A 27,754-nucleotide genomic window follows, 5' to 3' on the forward strand; every position below is an offset into this window, starting at 1 on the left:
GAACATATTTAAAGTGTAATAAATATATTTAAAGTGTATTACATATTTTCAATTTCATCGTATTAAATGTATGCCATGTGTAAAAGTTCCCGCTGGCTGATTTGAGACTGCGCCTGCTCCTGTGAAACGATGGTCCCGGGTGCTAACCTTTGACCAGGACTATGCTTTCTTTAACTACAAAAGTCCTGTGGAAACTGTATAGCTTGCCCCTGTAGCCTCTGTACTCCATCTTGGAGGATTTCACTATAAAGATTTGACCGAACTCAGAATGACTGTTTCATAGCCCACGCAGACGTGAGGAATGCCTGCGCAGCTAACTGCCTATATTTTTCATCATTGCACAGCATTAACTCATTTATTACCTCCGCATTCTCTGTAGGCGCTTGCCAGCGCTCGCTCAAGGTTACAGCGTCTTGTCCGACCATTCGAATGGAAGAGGCAGCAGCGCGCGACTCGCGCTCTGGAAATGCGTTGCGGTGTCGTATTCGTTGCTTTATTTCATTAGTATGGATTTCTAGTACGCTGCCCTGAAAAGCGGCGAATACGAGATATCGTAATCGAGTGCAATTGTGCCTCGGAAAGCGAGCGAGAGGCGGCTGCCAGCCACAAATGAGTCGGCAGCGTGCTGAAGCCGCGACGGCGCCTATAACGGCACACACCCGACAACCGGTACATGTTGAAAAGGTTAGAATCCTGTATGACCATCACCATACCGTTTTCAGATACATGCATAAATTGCCAGTTTTGTGTAACAAAGTGTGCAGCAGTTATACCTGCTCTCAGTATGCAGCAGAAACTTGGAGGCTAATGAAAAGATGTAATTGAGTTGAGAAGACCGCAGCGCACTATGGCAGTGAAAATTGAGGTGTAAGGTTACACAGCAAAACAGGGCAGTGTGTCAGACAACAAACGCGAGTTAGTGATATCCTAGCAGAAATCAGAAAGAAGCAATGCTCAAGGGCAGGTCATTCAAGTAGTCTGTTTGTTGTGCTTTGAGTCTCTTTGATGAAATATCAGACTACAGCGTTTCGACCTGAATAGCGGTTCCCACGCTGTGGCAGCAGTCGGATACAAATTAACATCACCACTGACCGCCACACAGAATTTCTCCATGATGAAAGGTAATCGTCTGTTGAAGGTTGTTGAAAACTAAAGAAAAAGTACACCAGCAGATGAGATTATGAACTCAATAATTTCCATGCCGGTGGTTTGTTTGATATTGCGAAACATAAAATAAAACGTTTTCGTTTACTGTTGTGATTGGTCAGCGGAGTAATGCAGGACGCCGTGGACCATGAGCGATTGTTTCCAACTGCTAATTTTCTAAACATGTATACTACTATAAAATGGATACCTTCACGCGATGGTACACCAAAGAGGTGAACGATTGCGTTCAGTAATACTTGGTTTTATTTGCTGAATTCACGGCGTTTTTAAGTTCTAAATAAATCGTGTGGTTCGAGGACTGTTCCTGGTAACGGTTGAAAAAATCTTTAAAAGGTATGTGTTGCGCCTGGTTTAAAAAGTACCGTTCCAGCATAAATTGTCCTGTGCCCGGAAGAGCCACAGAAGCGAGCACGAGTCATTCATAATCATTGTCTTGTCTCATCGCATAGCAGACTGAATACTGTGTGCCCGCGGACAGGCCACATTGCCGTTTTGCGCGCTACCTTAGTGTCGTGCTTTTAGTTGTGTCCCAGTGTCCCATGTATCTTCCCAGTGTGGTCGCGCGCAACCCGTTTGCTTTTCTTCAGTGTAACGGTAGCCGCCCTGCAAGCAAGGGCTTCAGAACCATACGTCAGGGAAATCTACTCACGCGTGTGATCTTAGCTAAAGCGGTGGCGTTTAAGGCCGGCGCTGCGGAGAGTCGGTGCTTCCTGCTGGTTAACCCATTCCTTCCTCCACTCTCGTCTTATTAGGACCATGAACGCTTCCTCTGCTCCAGACCTCTCGAGTTTGGTGAGGCAGGGCGACGTGCGCGAAGTGGGATTCGATGCTGTGTGGTCGGTGTCGTCCTGCAAGCGTGGTAAGCTATGAGGCACCTCCCGACCGTCACGAACGTCGTGTCCTGGCTGGGGATTGTGATGTCTCTTGTCAACGCACTTTTTCGCAGGACATGGCGTCGATCGGCTGCGAGACAACTGCCTTGATACATACTGGCAATCGGATGGGGCCAGACCGCACCGAGTCAATATTCAGTTCCCCCGCAAAACGACAATACAGGCGATCTATATCTACATCGACTACGATCGCGACGAGAGCTACACACCTAAAAGGTACTCGGATTTTGTCACTCTCATCGACATAACTAGTTCACGCTGTTGCACAGAACGCAGAAAATTTTTTATGCGGGATGGGTCACATGGTTTTTCGGACTTTTGGTGTCACGAGCAAGTTTGCCACGTCCATTTTGTGCCCGCAAGGGTTTTAGTCCAGGAGTGCTCGTGCGGCTATCTTCGTCACCGACTTTGAGTCCAAACAAGAGGCTGCTCTGAATCATCATCACGATGCGCCGCTTTACTAACAAAGGCTTGGTGAACAAAAGCGCCTCGTCGAAACGGTGTTTTCTTCTTGCATTACTACGCTTTCCCGTTGCATTTCGTATCGATGCCTCTGGAACCGTATCCAGGGGAAGAAAAGCCGTCATGTGCTGAATTTGAAGCTAGCACTTGCAGGCACGAACGGATGCGCCACAATGCAAGCGATGTGCAGTTCGGTTAACGCTCATGTGGCCAGAAAATTTTCAACCCCTTCCTCACGCACGCTGTAACACGTTCCAAGCTGCAGTTATTTTAATGCTGCCACATCCTACAATGTCTGCCGGTGCAGCGTTTACGAAGAAACTGCTAGGGGTCTTGGACCTGCATCCAGCGCGCGTGGAGATGCGCGGCGGCTACGTGCGGCGACAGAGCTGCGTGAACGTGCTCCCATAGCTCTCCACTGGTGAGAAAAAGAAAACTTTTTTTAACGTGATGATTAAGTAGACGAGAATGCGTACAACTGTACAAGAGAGGATGCGTGCCACTTTGTCTCAGAAAGAAAAAAACATGTTGACCCGTGTAGGTGGTGCAAGATTTAAATATGTACGGCACCCTAATGTCTGCTGCCCATCTTTTTTTTTTTTTGCCCGCCGCGGCGGCACAGTCACTTCGACATTCGGCTGCTTATATCAAAGTCGCGCTACGAAATTCAGCGCCCGCATTTGGACCAAGTCGGAGGGGAAAGACGGCCGTTTGCTGTTCATGTCAGACCTTGTTGAAGAAGCCAGGCGGTAGAAATTATTCGGGAGCCCTCCATTACGCCATCTCGCGATGATCACGTGCAGCTGCGCGACGTCAGAAGCGCATATTGTGCCATTGTTGAGGCAGTTCAGTGGCGCTGTCGTGTGCGGCTGACACAGCTGATAAGCAGTCGTGTGCAGCTTCGTGACCTCATGATCACGCAGCATGCTCAGCTAGGCTGGCACTGTTTGCTTGCCTCATCTGTCAATCCATCTGATCGTCTGCTTTCCCCGTCTTTCCTTCGCTTCCACCTTTCCCAGGATCAATGCTTTTTTTAATGCATCCTGCCCTCTCATTGTGAGGCCACAACACTGGTGCTCTACCTTCAGAATTTCACGTCGCAAGGAACGCTTATTAGCGGTAGAGAATTGTATGAGGGAAGTGCAGTGATAGATATGAAAGAAGCCAGCACTCACTGAAACCAAGGAAAGCACACGGGATTTTTTTTTTGCAGGTGGTGATACACGAACACACTCTGAAAGAAAAGGCTGAACTGCTGCCGTCGTAGCACAATTGTTTGTAGGGTAACCAACGGACATGGCTCCTCTTCCTCCGCCTTTTTCCCACATTTTAGTATGTCAAGTCTTCCGCTGCAGTAAAAAGGAATTAACTCTTCAGCAGCACACTTTGTTAACGCTAATAATCGGGAATATGAAAGTTCTTCGTATTAGCGCCCTTTCGCCTTTTTCTCTAGTGCCTTTACCTTCCATATTCATTCATCCATGCACCGTATGCCAGCTGCTGACCATTCTTCCACCGTGCTGCTGACGTCGCTGGTTCGTATCCCTCCGGCAACATATGTTCTTTTATTTTACTTTTTACTGAGTTATCGTTCATGTAAATGGTGATTATGCTTTAAACTTCCCACTTTCATCAAAGTCAGCATTAAAAAAAATTCCTGTGCTTATCTTGGTTTGAGTAATTATTCTGTTATTGTACGATTTCTGTGTGTTTATGTCTATTTTCGCACCGTGGGTTCTGCGGAAAGCAACAGATAAAGTCGAAGCGAACAGCGCACTTATAAACGAAAATTGTGGGTATGAGGGACGCTGCAATCGACGGCTCTAGGTTAGTTCAGACAATATGGTTTTCTTTACTGGGCGCTGACATCACGCTACACACTGGAATTTTTGCTTTTCACCCGCATCTAAATGCGGCCGGCCATTGTGCCCACGATTTCAACCCGGGATCTTGGGACCAGTAGCCGAGGGTCAAAGCCATCGATCCACTGCGGTGTGTTCAACGTAATTAACGAAGAAGGGAGTTACAGGAAGGATGGAAAGAAGCGGGAGGTTCATTGTGACACTTTTACGATGAGGGCCATTTTACAGAGTCCGCCCAGAGCTGAGCTCCAATGTAACCCCACACGGCTGGCGTGACGCCGGAGTTATAGCGCGAGATAGATCCGAACTACGGAGAAGATGATGGCTTGAGATAAGACAGAACTAAGGAGATCGCAATAGTGGGACTCAGACTTTTCGTGACGCAAAAAGCTTTCACCCGGCCTGGCGCCAAACCACCTCCCAGCTTAAGATAACAAAAAGGAGATAGAGGTACCCAGAGCTAGCGCGATTCCAGAGCCATCCCACGGCCAACGTTAGAGGTATGGTGTGATGCTGTGATGAGGCTGCGTTATTTTGAATAAGAGGAGCAAGTGGTTTCGTATTTGTGCTGGAACTATGGCCGACGCAGAAGCTGTCGGCCGCCGCCACGCGCAGCAACGCGAAAGTCGTCGGCGCCGCAGAGGATGCTCTGTCGAGCGCGCTGCAGAGTAGGAGGTCGATCGGCGCTGAAACCAGACTGAGCATCAGCGTCATATGATGAGTGCCAGCTAAACAGTGGAGAAATGTGTGCTCTGCACCCGTTGAAGGCGCTACATCGCTGACTTGCCAGCGCATTTCAACCGGGGCTATCTGCAGCTATACGTGAACGACGCCCTGGTATTTTTGAGCGACTTCAAAATGACTGGTATTTGTGAGAGACTTCTCTACCCTGTGTAAGCAAAACACCAAAGCAGCCCAGCGCTCAGTAAACCGGCTCTCGCAGGAAATTTACACGCTAAGCAACGAAGCTTAGCAACGTCTGTCTTTTTATTCGCATATTAGACTGTATTATGTGACACTGAAAAGCAGTGACCGATGTGCGGATTCAGTAGTGTGTAAGTCCAAGCGTTCCGACCATAGCTCGTGGCGAAGTAACAGCTGTTGTGTTCATTGGCCTGCGCAGGTCTCTCTATAAAGGGGGGACGAAGTTTATGGTACTGCCTTTTCATGAGTTCTGGGCAGGAGGGAACAATATGGGGTAAAATTACCGCCCTCATACTAGGTCACCTACTGGCTCCCTTGCTCCCTTCTTTCCCGAGACCCAATATTAGAAATAGATGTTTTCACTCTGGTCCTGTGCAGGACCGGCCTTTGCCAATAAGTTTCCAATATTGGGTCGATTACTGCCCTGCTTGGGTTTGTGCTCGCCTATGGCTGTGCTGCACCTTTACCTCACCCACATGGGTAACCACGCGCTTTGACATACGACCCAAACTTTGAGACGAATAACGCTCCTGAATGCCGTGAACAACACTCGCGAGTTTACTGCCACCACTCGCTTACAACCTCGTGGCCCAGCTGCATTCCATATTGTGGGGAAGTGAAAAGCAAAGGTAAAAAACGCGATACAGGGTATTCGAATTTATACTTTCAGGATTTTTAAAACAAATACAATGAGAACTACACAAAAGTTGTTGTTTCTTAAATCGGTTGTACTTCCAGGCGGACACAAACTGTGAGGATAATTGTCATCCTAATGTTAATAATTAACTAAATACAATAACCAACATTTAATTGACTGCAGTTAATTAGCATGCAAGTTTGTATTGAAAACTTCGAGGTAGTGGCATTTCATGACTATTCTAGTTAGTACAATTTTAGCAAAGCGCCTGTGCCTTTAGATAGGCGCGTCTAAAATTCCAGCCCAATCCTTCTAATTACTCATGCGAGAGCGCGCCATCCAGCATGGAGCTCCTCCCAGGTGTGATGCAGCTGTTCCCTATGGCACTCCGTCCGACAAGAATGTGGACCTACAGGCGACGGTGATTACTCCTCGTTCTTGGCCAGGTAAACAGAAGAATGTGCGGTCGACGTGAGGCGAGCCGGCGCCGCCTCTATTTGTACAATGCCAGCCGCATCGACCCCTTCGCAATGGGAGCCGTCGGTACGCCTCATTTCAGTTAGTTGCTGAGCTGAAGCGCTAGCCGCAATGATTGATTGATTGATTGACTGATTGACTGATCGATCGATCGATCGATTGATTGATTGATTGATTGATTGATTGATTGATTGATTGATTGATTGATTTAGTGAAACAAGCTTTATTTCCGTCAGAAAAAGGGCGCCTCCCTCCCCGCCCCTGGGAAGACGAGGAGTCCTGCGGCCGTGGATTAGAGGTTCCCAGGCAACCCTTAGCTTGTTGCGGCTTCTTCTGCCAGATGGATGGTGCGTCGCTGGATGGTCGGGTCCACGCTTCACAGCAGGGTCTACCAGATTTCTCTACTTACGATATTTGGTCCCACCGCTGGTATTGTTGGCACGTCCTAATTATGTGGTCAAGGGTCCTTTTCGCCTCACTGTGTTTGCGCTGATCGTTGTCCCTATGCTCTGTTTGCACGTGAAACGCCCAGACCGGGATCATGAAGGTACTAGTTTGGAGCCGCCTCCATGCGACAGCTTCTTTATTTTTTAAGCCAGAATCTGGCGGGGGTACCAATCTACATGCCAATTGATAAGGGTTGATGATTTGTCCGCAATTTTGCAGACACTCGTCGTATGCCCAGTGTGCGGGGGGCTCGACGGCTACCCAGAAGTAGAGAGCTTGGGATAGCTTGTGAGCCCCCTCGTTACCATGCGTGGCAGCGTGCGCGGGTGTCCAAATTAGCTCAATTTTTCTGTTCAGAGTTTTTTTGGGGTAGCCTATCGTTTTCTAAAATTTTGGTCGACAGTTTTGCTGTCACTAATTATGAACTTGGCTTCCGTTCCTATGCAAGCGAGCGTTATCCTAACTTCCTCCGCAGTTTATATGTTGCGGCCTCTGATGGCTGCCACGGATAGCGGTGGCGCTCGGCCATCGACTACCGAGGCTACTGCCGCACCCTTTTACCCTTTTATTGGTCCTCTCAAAAAGGTAAAAAGCATAAAAGAAAAGGAGAGGATGCCTGGACCAGCAATGCTTTGCCAGGCTTAACGCCAATTCAAAATAAATTAAAAAGAACTAATTGTTCCAAAGAAGACAAAAAAATTTAAGCGAAAAACAGAGCATAAAAAAAACTCAAAAGAAAAGAAAACAAAAGTCTCGTCACAATAAAAGTTAGACGCAGGCAGAGAGCCAAAGCACAGCGTGCAGTCCGCGGAATAAATAATAGTAATAAAAAAAGAGAAAACCCAAGTCACTGCAAAGTCATTGTCACCGTAACAGTCGAAGAAAGCAGTGAGCGCCGGCCACAAAATAAAAATCAGAAAAATAAAAACATAATCAAGACAAAAGAAAAACCAAAGTCACAGTCACACAGTCAAGGACACAGTCACGCAGTCAAGACAGAGTCAGTCACACAGTCATGGACATAGTCACAGTCACGCCTCGTCAAAGCCACCGACGCTCAATAAAGGAGCACGGGGCGCTCCTCTGTGCAGAGCTTGGGGAAGAGAGATTAGAGGAAAAAGAGAAATCAGCGTTAATAATTTGGAATTGTACTACTTATGAGATGAACCATTTGAAGGAGAAGAGCACAAGTAGAAGGGTTTCGGAGAACGGAGGGGTAAACAAATGGTGTGATGTCCGATGAGCAAAGAAATTTTAGGCGAGAAACTAAAGAAGCAGTAACGGTACAGTCCGGGAAGTAATGACGGATATTTTCACATAACAATCCACAGGAACAAGTTGAAGACGGAGACAGGCCAAATCTTTTAAAATAGAACGGAAATCTACCATGTCCAGTAAGTAAAGTTATTAGAGTATTCCTGGGTAGACGAATAGGGGGAATATTATGTGTATCAGGGATCTAGTTGAATAGTTCAGTGCCACCATTATTCTCGCGCCAAAAAATGCTCCATAAAAGAAGTGAAGAATGATGCAAACGGGAACGCACGCAACGACGTGAAAGGGTAGAAATATGTAAACTTCCAAACTGGCCGGCACTACCAGCAGCTTGGTCGGCTAACTCGTTTCCAAAAGTTCCGGAATGACCCCGGATATGAAATAAAAGAAATGGGGCAGCACCCGTCCTGCCACTCGCCGCATCGACATTGGCGACTCCCTTCGCTTCCATATTTCCGAATCTTTTGCTATTGAACTTCGGCTCTTTTAGCCTTTTTTTCTACGTTTAAATATGGATGCATGTTAATAAGGAAGGAAGAATTGCCATTGCGTTCCTGCTTTCCCTGCTAATTTCGACTTTGGTTTGCATCCCTCTGTCTGCTTGAGTTCCACTTTTACAAGGGTCATCCTACCCGTCTCGGTCGTACTTAGTCTAACTAGGAGACGTGCACTGCTTCCATCAATTCTGCCCACGTTCTGTGCACCCCGAGTTCGAGCAGCCGCTCGGTCGAGGTGCCCATGTGCATCCTGAGCGCCTTCGAAACGCGTCTCCGGATTAGGGAGTCTAGTTAATCTTTCTCTCCGGCCTCGTACAAAGCTACGCGATGCAAACTCTCGGGCTCTTGCGGAGGATCGCGTCAAAAGAAAAAGGCCTCAAGGAGAGAAACTTACTATAACTGATCCAGGCGTACGTAATAAATAGCATCGGTTACGCGACACCCTGCCTAACCGAAGGTAGCACTGCTTGCGTCATGCTTGCACATGGGCGCGTCTTGTTGATTGCTCTGTCCTACTCCAACCGACGAGCCTGGCCGACCGCTTCCGCGGTTTCGAGAAATTATCGACTATTACAAAAACAGGCATGGCCAGTTCCCTCCACCGGCAAAGGGGCTGCGAGTGCTCCAGTTCGACGGCGCAAGCTGCCCTCGCACGCCGGGCTCGTGATGCGGCGGCATCCCGTACTATAGGGCTGCGGTCCAAGAAGATTCCGGCTCATCCTCTATATTCGATTAATAAAGGTTTGTTCTCTCGCTCCTACACCACGCGTCTGTCAGAGAATTGCTTCCTACCCCTTTCTGTGTAGCTCTCGTTTCATCCGCGCCGCGGTGCTTTTTCCAACGTTTATCGGCTCGACCGGCACCTTTGCTCGCTGTTCGCAGAGGTGGGCTGAGGCATTCTCTCTGCTTACAGGGTCTGTTCTGAAAGTAGTAGGACTGGTTTTTTCCTGGGCCAACGGGTGGACGAGAGGCGGTCTGCGCGTGCAGGATCGTTGAAGGGGGAAGTTGAGTTTCCCCTTCAGGTGGTGACGAGAGGAAACACTTGTTGGTGATGAATGGATGGTTCGGAGTCGCAAACAGTCACGTTACTCGGTGGCGGCACAAGAAGGTTAACTATTTATTTACACAAAATAAACGAGAAGAAACAAGCAAGGAGAAAACTATTTACAACATGACTGACACGTTATTACACAAAATCAGCCCCACTTCACCGGGAGCGTTCCGTTTTAAACCTTCTGTCTCCGCCCTTGGCGGGGACAGCAACCAATCAAATACTGGGGAAAGGATGCGAGCCAATCAAATGCCTAGGAAAGGAGAAGTTTCGAGCACGCACACGAAAATTACGAGGAACTTTAGCGGCTAAAGTGGTGAAAGGCGAAGCCTGAGAGCTGCATTCTGCTACGCGATTGTTCACTGCACATTTTGTTGGTGCATTAATTAACTGCCAATTAATGATGCTTAAGCTTCGCCTTTAGGAGTGGAACGCGACAGCGTGTTGTAGCGCTGCCACGGAGTACAAGGAACGCCGCCACCCGTTCGGCGCGATGCGTTGCCCTTTGAACGCAACGCTTTTTGAGGAAAGGAAATGGGACTTTAATTCTCTGTCATCTCGGTGGACACCTGAGCCGCCCCGTACAGGAAGGGAGGAAGTGTGAGTTAAAGAAGAGGGGCCGTAATGAAGAAAATGAAATGTATATTTGAGGAAACGAAATTACGCATTAACTGTCTCACATATCTCAGTACACACTAGTCGAAAATTGTATTTGAGGAAGAAGGAGGAGGCGCAGTAACTGTCTCACATATTTCGGTGGACACCCGTCAAAATTCGCGCGCGGTGACGTCACGACAATTTGGACCAATCTGAAACGCAGACAAATACGCCTTGCTCGTTGGTAAATTGGTTTTTGAGGAAAGGAAATGTATCTGTCTCTCATATCTCGGTGGACACCTAAACCTCGCCGTAACGGGAAGGGAGGAAAATGGGAGTGAACGGAGACATCGTATTCACTAGACGCACCTTTGTTCATTCCAAACGATCGAGCTAACATGGCGGAGTGGTAGCGTGCTCGACTCGCACTCCGGAGACCGGGGTTCAATTCCCAAGCTCGGCCAATTTCTTACTCGGTTTTATTTATCTGGTCTGACTAGAAAGGTTAATTCGACTAATTGGTTGAGTAAGCAATTAACTAAACTCAGTCAAACTTTCTCGGAGCATCACTATACGATCCCTTTAATTGGTTGCTTGGTTGGTAGCCAAAGTACAATTGGCCCCGTTTGAAATTCGCGCACTGTGACGTCACGACCGTTTCGACCAATTGAAAAGCGTGACATTTCTGTCGACAGCTCCTGCTTACAACGATGAGGCATAGTTAACTCGCAGCTCTGGACATCCTGGTCATGGCACCAGTTAAAGAAAGGTCGGATATGGCCGGTTAGTCTGATCGTACGTTGGTCAGCGGTACTTCGTCCGCTCGTCCGGCGACACGTTGCCGGTTGGGGCAGCAACTCCAAACTTCTTGCGACAAAACTGAAGCAAAAAACTAATTTATTGAAGACGAGACCAAAACACAACGAACTTAAGAAAAAGGCGGTTTAAAGAAAGGCTGTCAAAAAGGGCTGTTTAAAAAAAGGGCTGTAGAAAAGCGGCCGAGACTGAGACTCGGCGCGCTCGTCCCCGCTCTTTGTTTGCAGCGGTTTTTATCCCCTCGATAATTGGGCGGAGCTTTAATAAACCGGCTCTCGCCCAATTCCAACCAATACTGCTGCAGTGGCACTGCACATACAAGTAGGCCGAGCCCAGTGCTCGCAAGAGCCCGACTCCAGAGGCGCCAGCAAGTCCACTGCTTCGGGGGTTTCAAAAGTCGCCGGCCTTACTGTCCCACACCCCCACTTGACAGGTCATCTCTCTCTTCAATGGGAGACGGTCGCCGACCCCTTGGTCCCCGACAAGGCGGTCGCGGCCTTTCCCGCAGCCTTGGATGGCATCCGAAGCGCGCGACCCGCTGTCGCCATTCCTAACCCCTCCCGACTTCAGACGGACACGGTAGGGGGGGAATTAGCCTACGGGCGCCGTAGGCTTCTGCCTTAACAGGCATTAAAGGCTTCCGCCTTAAAAAGCACTAAACTCGCCGCGTTCCAAACCTCCGCCTTCCTCTTCGTTTCCCCTCCCGCACACGTGCATACGAAACGCACGTATGCCACGGGAACAATCACCGCCGAAGATTCCTTATTATAAGAAAAAGGAAAGGCTGTCACTGAGGGGGTCCAGCGTCCAGTAGCAACAAACAAGACTGCAGGCGTTCAAACCTGCACTGCAGAACACTTCGTGCTAAAAAGTGGCAAACCGGAGAGAGAACAAGCGTTCTGGCGACGGCGCCGCCAGCAACAACAGCAGCCACCGACGCGCGTCGCGCCATGCGTCCGCGGTGTCCGTCGTGCGTCCGCGGTTCTATGCACTGTGCTGGAGGCTGGATGGCACCGCAGAAAGTTCAGCGAACTTAACACCTCCCACGCAAGAATGTCACACGGAAACTCGATGTCAGTGGGGCATTAAAGTTCACTCACGGTGTCCGACAACAAAATACACACATACACGCACATGTACACCAGCTGTCCAATCAGTCCACCAACACGCCAACATACGCGCACACAGCGGTTATCTCAACTCGCACACACACAAGGTTAGGACACCAGTCCGCACATTCCAGAACTTGCCATGTCCGTTCTCCTACATGCTATCTGCCATGTTAGCCCGTAACCCTCAATGCGCACTGTGACTGCCGCAGAGAGCTAAATGGTCAGAGCACTACCACACAGCCGATATGCATACTGATACCAAAGATCTGCCTTTAGATCCATCGTTTGTGGTTTCTCAAAGAGCAAACCTGGAAACAAACAAACAACCTAACAAAAAATTACGAGGAACTTTAGCGGCTAAAGTGGTGAAAGGCGGAAGCCTGAGTGCTGCATTCTGCTACGCGATTGTTCACTGCACATTTTGTTGGTGCATTAATTAACTGCCAATTAATGACGCTTAAGCTTCGCCTTTAGGAGTGGAACGCGACAGCGTTTTGTAGCGCTGCCACGGAGTCCAAGGAACGCCACCACCCGTTCGGCGCGATGCGTTGCCCTTTGGACGCAACGCTTTTTTGAGGAAAGGAAATGGGGCTGTAATTCTCTGTCATCTCGGTGGACACCTGAGCCGCACCGTACATGAAGGGAAGAAGTGTGAGTGCAAGAAGAAATAGGGGCCGTAAGGAAGAAAATGAAAATTGTATTTGAGGAAAGGAAGTTGTGCAGTAACTGCCTCACATATTTCGGTGCACACCCGTCAAAATTTGCGCGCGGTGACGTCACGGCAATTTGGACCACTCTGAAACGCGGACAAAGACGCCTTGCTGGTCGGTAAATTGGTTTTTGAGGAAAGGAAATGTATCTGTCTCTCATATCTCGGTGGACACCTAAACCTCGCCGTAACGGGAAGGGAGGAAGATGGGAGTGAACGAAGACACCGTATTCAGTAGACGCACCTTTGTTCATTCCAAACCATTGAGCTGGCATGGCGGAGTGGTAGCGTGCTCGACTCGCACTCCGGAGACCAGGGTTCGATTCCCAAGCTCGGCCAATTTCCTACTCGGTTTTTATTTATCTGCTCTGACTAGAAAGGTTAATTAGACCAATTGGTTAAATAAGCAATTAACTAAACTCAGTCCCGCTTACTTGGAGCATCACTTTACGATCCCTTTAATTTGGTTGCATGGTTAGTAGCCAAAGTACAATTGGCCCCGTTTGAAATTCGCGCACTGTGACGTCACGACCGTTTCGACCAATTGAAAAGCGTGACATTTCTGTCCACATTTGTTGCTTACAACGATGAGGCATTAAAGGCTTCCGCCTTAAAATTAACCTTCCAATCCTACTCTTCCTTGCCTTCCAACCGAGAGAGTGCATCAGCACTCCTGTTCAGTGAGCCCTTAATATGCACTACTTCTAGGTCATACTTCTGCAATGCAAGCGACCAGCGCATCAACCGCGCACTAGTGGGCGCTGAACGGGTCAGGTACGTGAGCGGGTTGTGGTCTGTTGCGACCTTCACTTTAACCCCAAATAACCAGGTATCCAGTTTCCCCAGTGCCCACACGACCGCAAAACCTTCCCTTTCAATTGCAGACCATTTTGGTTTGAGCAGGTGTTAATTTCTTACTCAAGAATGCAATTGGCTTCTGTACCCCTTCAACTGAGTGCGACAGACATGCTCCTATCGCAACCTCAGAGGAATCCGTTGTCAGAAGGAACTCCTGGATGTGATCAGGTGCGACCAGCTCTTGCAACAATGCCAGTACCCTTTTCACCTCACAAAACGCCTCTTCTGCCTTGTCATTCCATGGAAGGGTATTCGGGACTCACCTGTTAGCCAGGTCCGTCAATGGGCGCACTACCTTTGAATACTCCGGTACACACCCACGGTAATAGTTAAACAGACCCAATACACTACGCAGCTCCTTCTTAGTTTTTGGAGCGCTCAATTTAGTGAGGGCGCTTACTCTCTGGGTCGGGAGCATGCTTGCCTGACCCTACCACATGGCCAAGGTACTTTACCTTCCCTTGTGCGAACTTGCATTTGCCAGCATTTGCCGTTAAGCCTGCCCTTCTCAGAGCCTCTAGTACCACCCGTAGGTGTTTGAGGTGCTCCTACCAGGTTGCCGAGAAAATGGCTATATCGTCAATGTATACCATTGCATACGAAGAGTGTTCTTTTAGGATTTCATTCATAATCCGTTGAAAAGTTGCTGCCGAATTTCGCAACCCGTACGGCATTACCTTCCATGCATACAAGCCCTTAGGTGTGGCAAACGCAGTAAGGCGCTGCGACTGTTCGTCTAAAGCGACCTGCCATTATCCGCGCGTCATATCCAGTACCGATATGTATCTTGCACTTGCCACCTCATAGAGCATCTCGGTCATATTGGCCATAGGTAAGCTGTCTGATTCTGTAATGCCATTCAATTTCCGGAAATCAATGCACATCCTTACCGACCCATCCCTTTTGGCTAAGCACACCACTGGATGCGCGTACGCACTGTCAACAGGATAGACGAAATCCCACTCCAGCAGTTGCGCTACCTGACGCTCTATTTCCTTTCTGAATGCAGAAGGTACCTTATAAAGGTGCGATTTTTCTTGTTTGGCGTTGGTAACTAGCGTTATTTTGTGGCAGCCAACTTTACATCTACCTGGGCGCTCGGAAAATACTTCAGATGCAGCAGTTATGACATCAAACAGCTCATGTCTCTGTTGCTGCGTCAACGATCCGTCCAGGATCTCAAACCCTAGAGGTCGGTTCTTCAATTTGCAATCTGGGGTCTCATACACCTCACCAAACTCGTCATCCGAGTCAAAAACAACCCCTACATTCTGAGTTCGTGCTACGTAAGGCCGCAGCCTGTTCGCAAGCACCCATCTGCTTCCTTCGTCAGTGTCAATAACATAGCTGTTATCTCGCTTCCTCTCCTTTATAACAGCTTGTCCGCGCCACTTCGGCTGCAATTTACCGACTTGACCGCTTTCAAGTATGAGGACTTGATCCCCCCCTCTCTGAACTCTTTTGGTCTAGCCCTGAGGTTGTATTTGGCTGCATATGACTTCTGTATGGCTTCTGCCCTTTCGTCAACCCTTTTCGCGGCGTCACTCATCTGTTCCCTTAGCTCAGACAGGTATTGGGCAGCCGGTTTGTTCAGTCCCGTCGGCAGTGTCCACTCACCAGTCCACGTTTTGTGGAGGATACTGAGCGGTCCATGTGGGGTGCGTCCAAACATTAGTTCAAATGGTGACCCGCCCGTCACATCATGAGGTACTTCTCTATAGGCCCAAAGCATGCATGGAACGTGACGTTCCCATTCTCGCTGATGATCGTATACAACATGTCGAAGCATAGCCTTAAATGTTCCGTTCCATCCCTCCGCGATCCCGTTAATCTGAGGGTGTTCTGGAGTAGAAAACCGCATCTGAACTCCCAGCCTTTGCATGAATTCCTGAGTTAATTTGGGCACAAATTTGGTTCCCTGGTCACAACAAATCAGTTCAGGAGTCCCAAACCTAGTGAAAACCTCTATCGACGCTTGACACGTAGCTTTGGCTGTCAGGTTTTTGAGCGGTGTAACTTCTGCCCATCTCGTACACAAATCAACAATGCTTAGCGCACAGCGGTGTCCCCTTGCCGACCCAGGTTCAAGCGGTCCTATGCAATCCAGGAACACTACCTGAAAAGGTGTCTCTGGTCTAGTTAGCGGCGTTATTGGCACCTGGTCTCTAACTGTTGCATGTGAAAACATTTCGCACGTGTGACAGCTGCGGCAGTGGTTCTTCACATCCGTTACCATTGTTGGCCAAAAGAATGCACTTCTAATCCTCTGCTTGGTTTTCTTTTCCGAGAAATGCCCACCGCTTGGTCGGTCATGTGCCAGTTCCAGCACTTCATGCCTTCGAGATTCTGGGAGCACTAGCTGTTTGTGCATCTTTCCATCAATCATTTCTTCATGGAAAAGTAACTCCCCGTGTACAACCATCCCGTGGCTACCCTCTCGTGCCTGTCTCCACGCTTCTCGTAACGATATATCGTCTCGCTGCTCCACCTTAAAATCTTGAGCCCTGGATGTAGTTTCTGACATTGCTCGTTCCTGCCCTATAGCAAAAGCTGAGGCAACTATCGGCTCCGCATTATCTTCCTCCTCGAACTCGAGTGTAGCCTGTGTTTTGTCCTCATCCACCCCATGTGTAGAGCTCAGCTCTTGTTCGAAAACAGCTCTCTCTTCTGCATCTGGCACCTGCTGCTTTTCGATTCTTTGTAGCAGTGAATAAGTTTCTGGTGTCAGCAACGCACCTACACCTTCGGCTAGCTCTACGGTTACAGAGCATAGTACTGGCACCTGCTGATTGACTGTTTCTCCTTCCGGTACTAAGGACATAGGCACATAGATTCGGTCTGCATCCACTGTCTGTCCAAACGCACCTCTCAGTTTTATTCTAGCGGAGCAGTCATCTCGACACGATGCGGGTACTGTCGCTGCCCTCAATACTGTAATCTCTTTCCCTGAGTCCACACAAGCTTCTGTCGGACTATCTCCAATTTGCAGCTTTACCAAAGTCAGGAAGTCTAATTCAACCGCTCGATCGGGTTCTCCTTTCCTTTCCAATTTGGAGGCGAGTTTATCGGGGACAAGCAATTCCGCTCGGGCTACTACCTTGCTCGTGTCCCTTTTGGAATCTGTTGCGTCCTGCCTTTGCTGTGCACTTGGGCAGTGAATAGAGATATGCCCATATTTCTTGCAGCGAAAGCATTTCACACCTGTATGCCTATTTTTCCCACTAGTGTTAGGGCTTGGAGTTGGCGGCTGCTTGTCCCGTTTCTCCCCACCTTGCTGCGGTGGTTTAGAACCTTCGAAACGCTCCCGCATTTTGCCTACCCGCCGGTTTTCCTCGAACGCTTCCGCTAATCCGGCCATTTCATCAGCCGTCAGCCAGCTCTGGTTCTCATTTTGCATGACATAGGTCCTGGCTTCGTCTGGCAGCACTTGTTTGAAACGATCTGCTATCATCAAATCTCTCAAATCCTCCAAACTTTCGACCTCTCGGCTATTAACATAGTACGTGAACATTGTCTCGAGCCTGGTCGCTACCTGATGCCATGAGTCACCTTGTTCTTTGCGTACCGCCATAAACAACCTCTTGTACTCATTCGGAGTCATTCGGAGCTCTTTTAAAACTCTCCTTAAGCTCCTTATATGGCATGACCCTGCCATCTGATTCGCTGGCTACAAACGCCCTCATTTTCTCAGTCAGAAATGGCAACAGAATAGCCCCACGAATTTCTTCTGGAATTTTAAGGGTCTCCACCATTGTGTCAACACTCTTGAACCATGCGGGCACCATTGGATCCTTTTCTGGCATAGGCGCCAGCACTGCTTTCAATTATTTTGCGTAATCGCCCAGCTTTGTGCCTGACCTCTGTCCATGTTGCGCATCCGCTACTGACTGAAGTTGCATTTGAGTCAGTTTTATTTTTTCCAGCTCAATTTGGAGCTTTAACTTTTCAATTTCACACAATTGAACCTGATGGTCCTTTTCTACAAGCAACGCTTGTGTCATATTTGCTAGTGCCTGTTCTGTCGCTGGCACTTGCTCTGCTGACGCAGGTTGCCTGTTAGGCTCTAGACCATTCCCTGCGGCGTCCATCACTGTATCAGTCATTGCATCTACCTATAGCTTACAATCACTATACAGACATGGCAACTTCGGAGAATGCAGAAAGGTGCCCTACCTCTCTCGATGCTCTGTCGATCGCACTGCTGTCGCACTCACCTTGATGACAGCGGACTCCCGGGAAGGTAGACGCACACGGGTGCGTCCCACAGCAGCTTACGACCTTGGAACGCGCTTCGCGTGGTCGCCTGGTTCTTGCTCTGAACCTTTCGACGTGGACGCCTGGTTCCTTTCAGCAGCTTGCTGTCTCGAACCCTCGAAGACTTGTCTTCGCCCAGCTCCTTCAGCTCCTCGCTGACTTGGGCTTCCGGCGTCCTCTCGAACCCGACCTGCGTTCGGGCCGGTCAGCCACCGGGACGCTCTCAAGGAAGGCGTCCTGGCCTGCGTCTCTCGTCTGTTTCTCGACGCAGCTTCGCGTTTCCTCCTTGAGGACGAGCTACCACTCTGCAGCTTGTCCACCGACTTGATCTTCTCACCTTCCGTCCAAGGCCTCGAGCAGAAAAACGTTGCGATCCCGTGTCGACTGCGCCAGTTGAGTTTCCCCTCCAGGTGGTGACGAGAGGAAACACTTGATGGTGATGAATTGACGGTTCGGAGTCGCAAACAGTCACGTTACTCGATGGCTGGACAAGAAGCTTAACTATTTATTTACACAAATTAAACGACAAGAAACAAGCAAGGAGAAAACTATTTACAACATGACTGACACGTTATTACACAAAATCAGCCCTACTTCACCGGGAGCTTTCCGTTTTAAACCTTCTGTCTCCGCCCTTGGCGGGGACAGCAACCAATCAAATACTGGGGAAAGGATGAGAGCCAATCAAATGCCTAGGAAAGGAGAAGTTTCGAGCACGCACACAAAAAACACTAAACTCGCCGCGTTCCAAACCTCCGCCTTCCTCTTCTTTTCCCCTCCCGCACACGTGCATACGAAACGCACGTATGCCACGGGAACAATCACCGCCTAAGATTCCTTATTATAAGAAAAAGGAAAGGCAGTTCCTGAAGGGGTCCAGCATCCAGTAGCAACAAACAAGACTGCAGGCGTTCAAACCTGCACTGCAGAACACTTCGTGCTAAAAAGTGGCAAACCGGAGAGAGAACAAGCGTTCTGGCGACGGCGCCGCCAGCAACAACAGCAGCCACCGACGCGCGTCGCGCCGTGCGTCCGCGGTGTCCGTCGTGCGTCCGCGGTTCTATGCACTGTGCTGGAGGCTGGATGGCACCGCAGAAAGTTCAGCGAACTTAACAGGGGATATTGGGAATGCTGGGGAAAATCGGCAGTCGGCTCTCGGCCGTTGAAGAGAGCTGGTCACTTGTACTGTGTACCCTTGTCGAAAGTCTCTTCACGCAAAATCATGGAGCGTTTACTGGATCAGCGATACGCGATAAAATTTTTATAAATCTTGGTAAAATGGGCAAAGAGATTCACGACATGATTAAGGGGGCCTACGGTGACGCTGCCATGGGTAGATCAGGTGTTTTTTGTGGGGAACAAGTGGTTCCGAGAAGGTCAGGAAAGATTGGAAGACGTCGACCGTTCCGGACGCCCTTCAACCAGCAAGACCAACGAAAATGTGTAGCCAGTGAAACATTTACTGAGCTGTGATCGCAGTATGAGTATCAGAATGATTGCTGATGACATGAGCCTTCCTCAAACCCAAGTTTTTGAGATCGTGACCAAAAACTTAGCCATGTGGAAAGTGTTTGCGCAGTTGGTGCGGGAGTGTTGTCAGAGGAGCAAAAGGCCAACCGGAAAGCGATCTGCCAGGATCTCCTTCATCATGTGAACGAGGACCCCGATTTTTTGCCAGCACAAAGCGGCAACGCTACCTCAGGCCCCCTACAGCACAGACTTTTCCCCGCCAGACTTTTTTCTATTCCAGAGAATAAAATCGACGCTCAAGGGGAAACATCACGGAACGGTAGAGGTGTTTCAAAAGGTCACGACGAGGAAGCTAAACAGCATTCCGGTCCAGGCGTTCCTGGAGGCGTACGAAAACTGGAAAACTCATTGGCAGCAGGGTGTAGGTGCGGAAGGGTTCTACTTTGAAATATTCTAATCGTTTGTACTATTATCTTGAATAAATTTTACAAAATAAAATGAGTCCTACTACTTTCATAACAGACCCCGTATGACTTGAGGATGGCGGCTGGTGTAATGGAGACGCTTCTTCAGGCGTTTGCGCCGCTTATTGCTGTTCTGTGCCAGACGAATAGAGCGTAGTAAGTTGTTAGGTTCGTTCGTTTCGTGGCACCATTGTTAACGAAATTTGTTTTGCGCGAGTAAATGGTGTGGTCGTCGACGCTGACAAGGTGTCTTCGTAGCCGCAGTAAAATGGCAGCGGTTAATTATGTGCAGTAGGGCTGCGGCTTTCAGTTTTGTGCGAAGTCTGGGATGTTTCAAGCTCTTTTATATGGAGCTGCGGAACTTCGCTGCACACACTGTACAAAAGAAGGGGACGTTTACGTCCATTTATTCAGATATATATTGACAACTATTTATACTAATAGTATATGCGATAGTTTGCATGTATCGGCAGCCATATACTTTGCAGCTTTATACGTACACCCCGGCTATATACATTGCGGCTTTATACATCTCCCTCACCAGCGTACCCTGTAAATTAATGGAGCACGCAATTTACTCACACGTCATCACCTTCTTGGAGACTGTCAACTTTTTTCACCCTTCTCAAGACGGATTCCTAAAAAACCTCTCAACTGGCTCTCAACGAACATATCCCTACACGCTCTCTTGCTTAGACTTTGAAAACACTTTCAACAGTTTCTCATCAACGCCTCTTACTTAAACTTTCACGCCTAAAGATGAATCCGTTAGTATACGATTGGCCCGAAATTTTTTGACTAACCGCCACCAGTTCGTATAGGTTAACAATCACGCATCTTCCATTTCCCCCTTTTACCTCAAGCGCGCCACAAGGCATGGTTTTAAGGTCTCTATTGTTCTTACTTTACATTAACGACCTCCCAAGTAATCTATCTTCCACCGTTCGCTTGTTCACCGACGACCGGAGCATCACCAACAACAGAGACACGTACCACCTGCAATGCGACATAAAACTTCTGGAAGAGTGGTGCGCAAACTGGTAATGTCTATTAAACGCTAATAAAACAAGTTTATTATTCTTTCATTGTCGCCGATTGTATCCTACTCCTAACTACACCCTTCGCGGTTCTATTATATCCCACGCTTCTTCATATAAATATTTAGGAGTCTGCCTAATGCAAGATTATCTTCAACCTCCCACATAATGAACATGACCAACGAAGCTGTGTCCTTGGTTATCTAAAACGTGCATTTGGCACCTGCTTCCGTAAAACTGCGCGCCTATTTCACTCTTGTTCATCCTAAACTTGAATATTCATGCTCAGTCTGGGACCCCCAACAAAATAACATAGCCAGAACCCTCGAGTCCATCGAGAGCCTCGCGATAAGATTCATATTTTGCGATTATTCATAACATACGAGCGTAACAGCCTTGAATACAAAAGCTAACCTCCCCAGTCTTGAATACCGTCAGCGAATAACCAGACTCTGCCTTTTGCACAGGTTTTATCATTCCCCTTGAAGTCTCTCTGTTATCACCCCTGCACACCGCCTTTCACTTCGTATCAGTCATCCGAAAGTTGTGCATACAGCTTGAGCATTCACTTCTGCGCATCTGAAATCATTTTTCTCCCAGGCTGCAAGAGACAGGAACAACCTGCCCGCTGAAGCTTTTATGCATCCTGGCGTGGAATCCTTCAAATCATTCATCACCGATCTAATTAAATGATGTTTTAGTCCACCCCTCATGCAATGCCTCTAGTGGGCCTTTGAGGTATTAATTAATAAATGAGTAAACAACTCTTTTTATTTGTAGCCAATTAAATTTATATAATTTCTGTCTATATGCTGTTTATACAAGTATTTGCAATCATAAGAGGCTTGTATTGTAGCGCAACCACTTTTGTATGCACGAGGAGGGCAAAACATCTCGTGGGCGAGCGGAACTCAACAGCAATTCAAACAAAACACGCCCGGGTGGAGACGCCAGTTCGTACGCCCTCATATGTTCGGTCGCCGTCTCCTGCGGCGCCGAGCGACACTCGCCGGTGGCAGAGACACTGACGCGGCGCCGAAGACACGCTGCCATGTGGTACTGCCTTTACGGCGTTGTGACTCCCCCCCCCCCCCCCCCCCCCCTCCCATTCTGTGTTCCGGCCACAGCCGTCTTAACTTAAGCCTTTCCCAGAGGCAGTGCGGGATTCTGCTTCAGCGGTGCTTCTCCGAGTACGCGCCTCTATGCGACCACCTGAAAAGAACGGTGTTGGGTGGCAGCACCCAACACAGCAGCAATGACCCTGCGACCATGTATGTACCACTGCCAGGGAGACGACGGGCGGAGACATTAGACACCTTTAAAATATCATGTACCATGCTATCGTTACTGTTACCGGACTACCGGGCGCCCGCCCACCACCACACCGCCCGCGTTGATTGGTCCCGATGCTTCACGTGCGCGCGCAGCAGCCGGGTACGTAGCTCCATCTGGCGGCGTCAAGGCAATTTGCGCATGCGCATTGACTGCGCGCGGGCTCCCGGTACTCCTGTATCGGTAACGGTAACACGGTACACGGTATGCTAAAGTTGTGTATTGAGTCGAGAGGTGGTGGTGGTAAAAACTTTATTTGAAACTGGGGATTTTGGGACACCTAGGTCTTTGGACATATTCATTGAGCAGCGATATTCTGAGACTCTTCTCAGCTTTTACTTTGTTTGTCTCTTTTGTAAATAATGTTGTAAATATGTGAATACAGTATTTCCCTTGCTTCCCCTACTCCAACTTTCCGACCCACGTTCCTTCCTCCATTGCCACAGCGGTGGTGTTCCTGCACCCCATGCCTGGTGAAACACGCTACTAGCACGGCAAAATCTATCAACGGTGACTGCTCCTGAGCACGTGCTGAAGCGGGCTTGATTTCGCTTTAATCTGCCTCCTTTTCTTCATACGCTTTTTTGTTTAGCATCGTTTGGTTAGCGCCTGATTGTTGTCAGGAGTAGAGATTTGAAGCCCTGAAAAAACAAAACAGTGCAATTTTGGAGAAAAAAGTTTTTTGTTTTCTTTCCAGCCGAGGAAAAATTAAAAAAAAACGAAAATTTTTCATGCAAATTTATGGTTCACTGATTGCTTGCTTTCAGTCTAGGATTTTTTTTTGTTTGAAAACCTCTACAGCGTGCAGCGTTGGAAGCACCCACATTTCAGGCGCCCAACGTGGCGTCCGAACTCATGACCCTGAGATTAAGAGTCTGAAAACGATTCCCTAGCAGATGCCATCGTCGATGCCAGGTAGTGCTTTTCAAACGATCCTGCTGCGAGTACGTGAGTTCAAGGCGAGGTGATATAGATGCTCCAGGCTGGACTTGAAAATACACCTTTAATACTTGGACTCAGAGCTGAAGTAGAAGAAAATGGCTGAAAATTCCGCCGTGCGATACATAAGGCGCACACGTACGCGTCTTTAGCCAAATACAAGCCTAGCTTGCTGGTGACAGAGATTGGGTAGGAAGGCTGTTCAGTAACACTAAGGGAAATGGACGCGGACTATCATTTAATGAACTGTAGCACGTGGCACCATCTGTCTAGGCCTTTGCACCAACCAGCCGCTAACTCATCTGGCTTGCCGACTGCTGCAGATGCCACCATCATCCGACTGTTGAGAACGAAACTGGTCACGTTTCGTAAACGTGCATACAAGGCTTCGCAACACGCTTTCATGAGTACGCGTTCGAAAGCTTTTCAGTCGGACCTAGCTGTGGACACAACTTCAATTCAGGCTGCTGCGCGTAGTGGAGCAAACAGCGAGAATTACTCCGAGTAGGATATGGCCTGACTTATGGTAGGTCATGCTCCGTTTCCGGGTGTTCGTTTCACGAACATGACATTTATATCTGCACACTTGCCTGAACTTCGGAGCATTATTATTCTCAGTTTTTGCCATGTGTTGCAATTTTTTTTATGAGAGATGCAGAGCGCCACCTCAGGAAGAAAGAGAGAACGTTTCTAAAATTCTCTTCTGCTTTCCGTCGTCAGGCGCCACTCAGATATAACTCTCCCCCAAAGCAGTAGAGCAGGTGCAAAGGCTAGCCAACTAGGGTGAATAAGAAAGGAGGATAGGGGAGGACCTTGGACCGTCGGATCGGCTATATTCGGCAGGTATTGTAAAAATAGTGGAGGCGCTGGGCGAGCACTGCGGCGTTAAGCGATCGCTATTAGAGTGGGGGATAAGACGTGGTGTCGCTTTAGACTTCACATGCAGTCAAACGAAGCGATGCCGCACTTCTGGCCAAGTAATCCCCGTCGCCTGTCAGTCCACACCTGCGTCACACTAGGAAGGAGCTTCATGCCGAGTGTTGCGCTCTTGCACGTGTAATTATATGAATTTGGCTGAAATTCTGGACTCGCTTATCTCAGGACACAGGAGCTTTACTAAAATTGTACAAAATAGAATAGGAATCACACGCCACAATCTCGAAGTCTTCAATATAAACATGAATGTTAGCTGCACGGAATAAAAAGTTGATTATCGCATATAGTTAATTACCCATATTAAGATGACATCCTCCCAGATTGCTTCCCCCTGACCGCATATCCCATGTACAAAAATACTTTTTTGTAGTGTTCTATCTATTTCTTTCAAAATCTGACTTTGAACACAATGTATAACTTTAATTTCGCACTAAGCTTTGTCCGACCTGTGCCTACGTAGTTTCCCTATTATTTCACGGTTTACGCATGAAGAACAAAAGGTTTGGTTTGGTTTATGGGGTTTAACGTCCCAAAGCGACTGAGGCTATGAGAGACGCCGTAGTGAAGGGCTCCGGAAATTTCGACCACCTGGGGTTCTTTAACGTGCACTGACATCGTCCAGTACACGGGCCTCTAGAATTTCTCCTCCAAAGAAATTCCAGCCGCCGCGGCCGGGATCTACCCGCGTCTTTCGGGTCAGCAGCCGAGCACCATAACCACTGATCCACCGCGGCGGCCTGAAGAACAAAAGCATCATCACATATTCCTTGCGTACTGAAAGTAAATTGTTTCTGCCACGTGCTGCCTCTATAGCTGCTTAGCAGAGATGGCGCCTACAGCGACAGGAGTTGCGCGTACATTTCGGAAAAGCTTAGAGAACGACCTTCGTGCTGTGAGCTCCCGGCGCACGCGCCTAGTCTCGTTGCTTCTGCTGGCTCATGCCATGATAAGGCATTGATGTACAGCCCGGCCTACGGTAGCGCGATACTCGGTTGAATGTGACTGTCGCAATGTCTCGCATAAGCCGTATTTTCTGTCATACATGTCGCACACATTCTTAAACTCATCGCCCACAAATAGTCGGCACTGGCAGCTTTGTTTAAAAGCCGCCCCCTACGTGTTACATTCATTGCGACACGGACGCGCCTTCGGAATCGCTTCGGGGCGCGGCCTGCGCAGCTTGCCATTCTTGGTGGTGCTCTTGTTTGGACTGCGTCCCTCTTCAACACAATACGGCTCACTATTGCCGTTGCATGCTGCAGAGTTAGAGTGTTTAGGCGATGGCGTTAAACATGGTAACTGCAAGCTGTTTAAGCTTCCCATTAATGTTCCGTTCGAGCAACCCACCGCGAGAGCTGAGCCTCGCGCCTCATCTGGGTGCGCGCAATCTACGGCACACGCTGAACCTCGGTGCGTTTGTCTATTACAGCCGTTGACTTTCGTCATCAGGACGCACTTGGGTGGAATTGTTCATTTTGCCGCCGCGGTGGCTCAGCGGTTATGGTGCTCGGCTGCTGACCCAAAAGACGCGGGTTCGATCCTGGCCGCGGCGGCTAGAATTTCTTTGGAGGAGAAATTCTAGAGGCCCGTGTACTGTGCGATGTCAGTGCACGTTAAAGAACCGCAGGTGGTCGAAATTTCCGGAGCCCTCCACTACGGCGTCTCTCATAGCCTTAGTCGCTTTGGGACGTTAAACCCCCTAAACCAAACCAAACCAAACCAATTGTTCATTTTATTTTATTCACACCACGCTGTGCACTTCATTCTCGGTTCTGAACATGAACACTAAAACATACAGCAACGCAGTGCACTTAGTGGCTAGAACCTCTCTTCTCCAATGCCGCGGAATTTGCTCCGGTCTACTTACACCTCCCGTTGTTTCCGCTGCTAGTCTCACAGGGCTGTTATTTTTTAGTTCGCCTTCTCCCACTCCTGCGGTGCTGTTATGATCATGACAGCAGTGCGGTTCAGGTGGTCGCTGCGTGATCTGCAGACGCAGGCCACTGCTTTCCTTCCCTCTCCCTCTCCCGACACTCCTTCGCAACTGCGCGGAATGCTGCACATTCGTACGACGAACGCATCTTCTAGGCTAAAGAGGCTACCCTAATCAGCTAATTACCGCCGGTCAAATTCAGTTCGCGTCCTACATTGCTGATTGCTGTAGCCCCATGAATGAAACTGCACGCAGGCTATACAGTGTCAACATTTGGTCTTACCTGTGCTTTCAGGATTGCTGTGAAAGTGGGAGACACTTTCGAAGACCTGCGGCTGTTCGAAACTGTTGACCTGCATGAGCCAATGGGATGGGTGCACATTCCCATGCAAGACTCGGCTGGCCGCCCTGTCCGCGTCTTCCTTATACAGATTGCAGTCTTGGCCAACCACAAGTATGGCTACGACACCCACCTACGGCAGATCAAGTTGTACTCTCCTGTTCAACGAACCAGCGTCAGCGTCTTGCCTGGCGTCTACTTCACGAGTGTGGAATGCCAAGCCTTCAGCTGCATCCGCTGAGAGATCAGCGTTTGAGCATTACCTACCCCACGCCCGATAAGCCTTGATGACATTTTGTACTGATTTAAGCTAATTAAAGCGATTTGTTTCTGCATCCGTTCCATCCGGTCCAACAGAGGACCAGAGTGAAACCATTCATTTGCAATGTTGGTTCGATTACCTGTGCTGCTTGGGGTGCCGTGTTTTGATACCTTTTCTTCACAATTCGGCTATACTTGTCTCTACTCTTGCTCAAGGTCAAGCATAATTGACTGTACGGAAGAAACTGAAGCAGCCGTTAAGTCATTGCTAATCGCGAAAAGGGAACACTGAATTCCTATACGTCAGCAGTGCCTGTACAAAAAACGGCGTGAGTTCGGGCCCCACGTCGGGCCCGAACCCACGACCCTGAGATTAAGAGTCTCAGAACGATTCGCGAGCCATCGTCGGTGCCAGGTAGTGCTTTTCAAGCGTTCCTGCTGCGAGTGCGTGGGTTCAAGGTCAGGTGACATAGATGCTCCAGGCTGGACTTAACGACACACCTTTAATACTTGAACTCAGGGCTGAAATAGAACAAAATGGCTGAAAATTCTGCAGTGCGACACACAAGGCGCAAAACAGCATAGGCTGCTGCACACGCACGCGGCTTTAGCCAAATACAAGCCTAGTTTGCTGGCCACAGAGATTCGGTAGCAAGGCTGCACACTAACACTAAGCGAGGTGGACTCGCACTATCATTTAATGAACTGTAGCACGTGGCACCATCTACCTGGTGTCAAGGCCTTTGAACCAACCAGCCACTAACCCATCCGCCTTGACGACTGCTGCAGATGGCACCATCATCCGCCAGCCGACCGAAACTGGTCACGTTTTGTAAACGTGGATACAAGGTGTCGCAGCAGGCTTTCTGGAGAACGCGTTTTAAAGGTTTTTGCATGTACGGTCGAACCTTGCTGTGGACCCAACTTAAATCCATGGTGCTGCGCTGAGGCGCTGAGGCATGCTGTGGCGCTGGGGGAGCACTACTTCTTTAAGTGATTGCTAT

General features: G+C 48.8%; 1 protein-coding gene across 1 annotated transcript in view; it reads left to right on the forward strand.

The window, feature by feature from the left end:
* Positions 1–26,771, forward strand: part of LOC149357771 (anaphase-promoting complex subunit 10-like) — a 35,547-nt gene extending 8,776 nt beyond the window's left edge. Inside the window, exons 2-4 of the mRNA XM_089577972.1 lie at positions 1,920–2,026; positions 2,114–2,276; positions 26,445–26,771. Coding sequence (XP_089434098.1) covers positions 1,924–2,026; positions 2,114–2,276; positions 26,445–26,730 — 552 coding nt within the window. The 5' untranslated portion in view covers positions 1,920–1,923 and the 3' untranslated portion in view covers positions 26,731–26,771. The remainder of the gene's footprint in view (positions 1–1,919; positions 2,027–2,113; positions 2,277–26,444) is intronic.
* Positions 26,772–27,754: the final 983 nt, after the last annotated feature.

The sequence above is a fragment of the Amblyomma mixtum genome, chromosome 3 (assembly GCF_055824585.1).
Source record: "Amblyomma mixtum isolate Tamu chromosome 3, ASM5582458v1, whole genome shotgun sequence".
NCBI lineage: Eukaryota > Metazoa > Arthropoda > Arachnida > Ixodida > Ixodidae > Amblyomma > Amblyomma mixtum.